The sequence below is a fragment of the Cryptotermes secundus genome, unplaced genomic scaffold, assembly GCF_002891405.2.
Source record: "Cryptotermes secundus unplaced genomic scaffold, Csec_1.0 scaffold42, whole genome shotgun sequence".
Classification (NCBI taxonomy): Eukaryota; Metazoa; Arthropoda; class Insecta; order Blattodea; family Kalotermitidae; genus Cryptotermes; species Cryptotermes secundus.
Window position 1 is genome coordinate 1,729,556 of NW_019720161.1, and position 6,396 is coordinate 1,735,951.

At 39.1% G+C, this 6,396-nt stretch overlaps 1 protein-coding gene across 1 annotated transcript in view; it reads right to left on the reverse strand.

Annotated features, from left to right (window-relative positions):
• Positions 1-366: 366 nt before the first annotated feature.
• LOC111866951 (dynein heavy chain 6, axonemal) overlaps positions 367-6,396 on the reverse strand; it is a 106,451-nt gene continuing 100,421 nt past the window's right edge. The window contains exons 59-65 of the mRNA XM_033752524.1: positions 4,600-4,751; positions 4,276-4,446; positions 3,811-3,990; positions 2,504-2,596; positions 1,557-1,760; positions 802-919; positions 367-684 (exon numbers count right to left, since the gene is read on the reverse strand). Of these exons, the coding sequence (XP_033608415.1) occupies positions 455-684; positions 802-919; positions 1,557-1,760; positions 2,504-2,596; positions 3,811-3,990; positions 4,276-4,446; positions 4,600-4,751 (1,148 nt within the window). The 3' untranslated portion in view covers positions 367-454. The remainder of the gene's footprint in view (positions 685-801; positions 920-1,556; positions 1,761-2,503; positions 2,597-3,810; positions 3,991-4,275; positions 4,447-4,599; positions 4,752-6,396) is intronic.

Here is a 6,396-nt window from a genome sequence, read left to right on the forward strand (position 1 = left end):
TTTTCTTACATATCTATAAGTATAGGAATGTTTAGGAAGTAACTGAAGCCTTGCAGAAATATTTTTTTATTGGTGCTGCCATCTACACAAAGTATTCTTAACTACACTGTCAGTTTCGAATTTGGAATCAAAGATAAGTCTACCTTGATGTTATACATGTATACCATGGCATTTAAATGTTATGGTGCGCTACACAGCATTCAGGTCCAGGGGGTTAATATGAACTGTAGCTAAGATCTAAAAGTACAAATATTATGTTTTGGACAGTATCTCCAAAGATAGGGATCAACTAAGTAGGTTTTACCTTAAGATGGAGACAGAACCCAGCTTCTGAAACACTGTGTTTTGAAAAATAAACAGGATGGTTTTTAGATAAAGACAAGACAATGGATAATGTCCAAAAACATAATATTTGTATGAACTGTAGCACTGAAGATAGAGTGGGGAAAATATTTTAGTCTGTAATTTGTGTCAGAAGTGCAGTACCCTTAAGAATCCAATACCTTTGCTGTTGATTGCTTGGGAGCAACACAGAAACAATAAAGTTTGTGCTATGTCCTGTTGTTGACACTGCACCTGCACGAATTGATGTCTTATACAAAGGTGCTTCATATCGAATCCCAGAGTATTCTATTTCAGATTTCAGTAAAATATGCATTGCCGGTAGCGGTGGATTCATTTCACCTATAATTAAAAAATATATATATGCTAAAAGCTTCATACAATTACCATGTTTGTAACTGTCAAAAATTGCATTTAATATCAGATTATGAAAGCAAATAAAAGTTTTTAATTTCTCACCAGGATATGAATCAACAAGAACCATGTTCTCATTATCCCATCGTCCACCATCTAAAAACAATCCATGGACAATCACTCCATCTTTTGGTTCCACAATGTCTCCATACGCTTCTGGTACCTGAATAAATAAAATTATAAGCGGGTACTTCAGCAAAATTCATTGGTTAGGGACATACAAATATACAAACAGTGATCATAAAAAACCATAGAGGAAAAGATCATAATGTAGAGTTACAGAGCACTCACATTTGTATATTACAAATGTGGTTAGTTGTCAGCTTCCTACCTCACTGGGCCAGGTTCAATCCCAGGTCAGGTCATGTGGGATTCATACTGGACAAAACGGTAATGAGGCAGGTTTCTCCTAGTACATCGGTTACTTAGCGTGTCAATTCTCATTCCACCGACTGCACCATATTCAATGCTACAGTCTTGATACTGACAGCGTAATTAAATAAGCTAGTTTTAGTGCTAGAATGGTAATCTTATAGTAGGCTTAGAGAATTGCTCAGTTTGCTGTTTTCTTTCTGTTGTTTATTTTACAGCACTGTCAGTATCAAACTTGTATTGCATCAAATGGTTGGAAGACTGATGAACTGTACATTTAGAATGAAGTGAGCATAGCTATAGATGGAGGATGAGGAGGAGAGGGAGGGGAGGAATAATAGCCAGTCCTTCATCCTCTATAAAAATAGCCCCAAGGAGATGATAGCTCTCTGCTTCAACATGCACCCATAACTGCAAGTGAGTCTTACTTCAAACTGGCCATTTGCCATATGAGCAGCATATATATCGTCTTGGTTCACAACTGCTTTCAACACCAGGAAGTCAAATTTCAGTTCATCAACAGGATGACTGTGTTTACGGGCATATGTCTGAAGGACACCAGTAAGAAAGCCTTGAGGAGAGAAGAAACCAGACAGCCAATATGAGGGTGGTGGTCCTGCCATTAACCAAACCTGAAATAATTAACAGAATGGTATTAATGTCAAGTCAAACAATCAATAGTTAAGTAAAACACTTTGGAAATCTTTATGCAATTGAGTAATCAGATATTCGGCTGCGCCATAGCTCAAGCGGTTAGTCACTGGCTTTCCACCGTGGCAGCCCAGGTTCGATCCCGGGTCTGGTCAATTGCTCCACAATCACCTTCACCTATCATGTGGGGCTGGTACAATAGGCCAGAAGTGGCCGCAGTACAAGGGACTTAGTCCCAGCCCACTAGCAATAAAAAAAATCAGACATTCCAGAATTTTCATGACTGTCCTTTATTTACATATGCATAGCACAGCTGTGCAACTAGTTGATAATGAATTTCTTTAAAAGTACAGGGATATTATATTTCATTTATAATTTAAATAGCCATTCTGTTCCTCACTCATTTAATTAGCTTTGTACTCTTAGGTTTGTGATTCTGTATGGGTGTGAAACTTGGTCTCTGACATTAAGGGAGGAACATAGACTGAGGGTGTTTGAGAACAGGGTGCTGAGGAGAATATTTGGACCGAAGAGAGATGAACTGACAGGAGGTTGGAGGAGACTGCAAAATGAGGAGCTTCATACCTTGTACTCTTCATAAAGAATAATTACAATGGTCAAGTCATGGAGGATGTTTATAAACCTTAAAACATATGTGGACACTACATTTTATTCACTTGTACATGTCCATATCTGCATACAGTACAAAATATGCTTACATTACCTTTATAAAATCAAGTCTTAGCTGCAGGTCCCTTATCCAACTCCCTAAACTTTTCAGTGAAGGATAAGCAATTCCTCCCCACATTTTGGGAACCTGTAACAGCATGGGAATTTGTTCAGATCTGAGGATGTCATTTGCAACAAAATGTCTGCGGGTGTTCAGATTCTTTATGTAGTAGGCACCCAAGATTGTTATATTTGAGGTTCTCATGGCTGTTAGTATTCAGATTGTGGTCTTCTGGGTTGTGTAGTCTTTTAGGTGGTTACCAGTGTTTCAGACAAACATGCTGCCTCAAACATCATTACTACGGTTCACAAATCAGTCACCTCGTGATGTAAATTTTTAATATTTCTTTACCAGACTATCCCATTTAATGAATTTCCTTAATAGCTAAGTCAATATAGTGATGGGCTGTGAGCTGGACAGCCGAGGTTAGATTTGTGGTAAGGGAAAGTGATTTTTCTCTTCCCCACAGCATCCAGACTGGCTCTGGGGCCCACCCAGCCTCCTATCCAGTGAGAACTGGGGGATTTTCCTCCAAGAGTATAGCGAATAGGGCTGACCTCTCATCTCCTTGTACTAAAGTCATGAATGGTAGAGCTATACCTCACTCTCACATGTCTTCATGACATAGTGCTTAACTGGATAATTAATTAAGCACAGGCACAAATATATCCTTTTTACCTTTAGAAAATTAACAATCCTTCAAAGTCATTCAAGAAGTTTTAGAGAGAAGGATGTCGAAGATAAAAACTTATAACTTCATTAAGCAGACATGAAATTTAAGCACTTTAATTTACTTTACCTCATGAATACTGGGACTTATATACATTAACTTCAACATAATTAACAATGAGGAATTGGTTTTATTACCATGTCATCTGCTAATAAAATACAACTAACACTTTTCAACATGACTAATGCTGACACAGATAAAAGATGAATGTTTATAGAAATTTCTATGGAAACTGCGGTTTTATTTTATCTGTTTATTCTTCATTTAATTAATAACACTTTGAATATCTCAGATATCTAAAATGCATAGAAATATGATTACTGGAACATTAAGGATGCAGAAGAAAGTGGTCAGAGCATAACTTAAGGTATTATCCTACCACTAACTATGAGAAACATCCCAGAAAAGTCAATCTCCAGACCAAGATTTGATCCCGGGACCTTTCAAATTCATAGCATGAGCAGTAACCACTCAAGTATGACATTTGATGACTACAGATTTATTGGAGTACAGTTTAACTGAAAGACAATACAGGATCACAACTTCTAACCTTTAAATTTGTTATAAATACCTGATTCTTCAAACATGACTTAAAAACTTCCTCCAAAGCATCAGACATAACCACAAGTCCTTTGATGGCCTTCTGTAAGTTATCCAAGGATGCACGGACCTTGATGAGTAGTGTGTTATATCGATTCACTTCTTGAAGTAAAACTGTTGACAGTGAGGGTAATCGACCATTCCTATCAGGCTAAAAATTGAACACAGTTCATATAATAATTGTTCTTCAGGAAGGATATTCAAATAATACTAATATGAAACAATATAAAATTATTGAGTCACAATGAACATTAAAAATACTGGAGCTGGTACCAAGCAGAGCTTTGCTTGCTACCTGCTTCAAGCTGGTTTCTGACTGATTTGTTCTTCAACCCTGAAGATGGTGACATGTCCCTGTGAAATATTAGTTGAGTTTCAACAGGCTACATGGTATTAGAAGACTGTTATGTAGTCATTAAGTCAACAATTTAGTTACCTGGAGAAGTGATGGCAAGCATTCATCTGCATTAATGGTTTTAATTAGTTTTCCTAAGATTGTTTCTGTTATCTCATAAACAATATCATCACTTGATTTTTCAGTGGATCCTGGTGATTCTCTTGGCTGAATGTCCAATAGAGTCATCATCATTGCTTGTGTCTCCTTAACCTTTGAAGACAACAAATATTATCAGAAGTTCACAGTTCTAATACAATAAAATTTACTTTAAAAACTGAGTGAATCTACTTCTATGTGTAAGCTACATGCATATGATACATGTACAGGATGTAAAAATAAGGCTCTATACATTTCAAAACTCACCTGAAAAGCAATATCTGCATTCTCATGAATTCCAAATATCTGAGGTTCTTCAATTATAGGTAGACTATCAATGAAACTCCTGTATTTTTCAAGTGTCAAACAATTTCTGGACTCAGGACAATAATATACCACAGATTCAGAATAAAGGTAGCCTAAATGAGAAAAGATATTTTAGTCACAGAAAAACATGATGTGCACATCATGAATTACATCACAACAGTAATGTCCAAGGTTAAATTTGGTTATAAGAAATTAAGCAGCTAGCTAGCCACCTCATAAAATGGAGTGAAGTTCTATTTAAGAATCTGTGGGAACATCCCACATTATCACGCATTTTCTGCAACGCACACTCTTCACATCACTTTTCACCATCACGCGCGCTAACCAATCAAATTGCTCCAAACATTCGCATTTATACTGCGCTTGTTGCTAGCCCCACAACTACATCATCACACGCGCTAGCCAATCAGTGCCCTGCAAATTCTTCCTCCTCAATTTCAAGTTTTGCTCCGCCCACCGAGCAGTGTATAAAAAGGAGCAGCCGTGGACCGGCAGCATCAGTCTGACTTCAGTCTACGATCAAGTCACTCTCAAGCAACACCAGCCAGCAGGCTTCGTCGCCAGCGCTCGGTCTTCAGAGGCATCAGCAGGCTGCGCCAGGCACGACTGCCTCGGCCCTCCGGCTCTCACACCCGATGCACTGGGGCACCTCGCCGGTGGTTGTGTCCCTGTCTGACCCACCGGGCATCTGGTGTAGCCACTGCCTCATCACCTCTGCGACTGTGCTGTGTGACCATGCAACTTCAACTCACCTGCCGCATGGCGATCAAGTCACCTCCAGCAACGGCCGCACTGTGGCCAGTCAAATCACCGCAACTAACCTCTCTCCCTACCGGCGTGCGCCGCGCTACCTCACTGATCAAACATCTCAGCAACCACGGTCCTTTTCTGGACCAACAAACTGTTCTGAAGAAGTGGGTTGTCATTGAAGTAATGACAAAACTACATAAAACCCCACAAAACTAATAATGGCTCAGCTAGTCAAAAAATTTCAAATCTTTTATGGACCCCATGGTTCATTTCTGTGCTCACAAATGCCCTGAACTGGCCTCTCTCATGAACCAAATGATCCAGTATTCCCTCACATTATATTTCTTAAAGATCCACTTTAACACTGCTCTTACATCTATGACTGTAATTCTCAAATGGCCTTACCCTTTCTGATTTTAGGGATAACAGTATTTATACAGTTCTCATGCCCCATACATGCCATATGTCCTTATCTCATCCTCCCTGATTTCACCACATAATATCTGATGATCCCCATGTGGAGGCAGGTTAGAATACCTCCACTGTAGCCCCGCAAGTTGTAGGTGACAAAAAGGGAACCTAGTAGCTAGGGGCATATCTGGGCCACCCTGTCACAGGGGGACATAAATATAGGCACCTCCTCCTCCAGGTTGGGGGTTGGATGAAAGGCTGATGACTTTCTTCTGTGAAAAAATTACTGTTGCAAAATCCAAAGTGAAAACAAGATCCGGCATAATCTTCTGAGGAAGGGTATGCATCAAAAGGTGCTATTTTGCCAATGATGATGAATATCTGATGAAGAGTATGAATTATGAAGCTCCTCATTTTGCAGTTTGCCCCATCCTCATGTCACTTCAACCCTCTTAGATGAAGATGCTGTTCCCAGCAACCTGATCTCATACATGCCACAAATTAAATAGAAAGTCCGTTGAGTGTAACAATTTGTAGGTCACTTCTTTATCACATCTGCCTTACATGTTTCGGTTT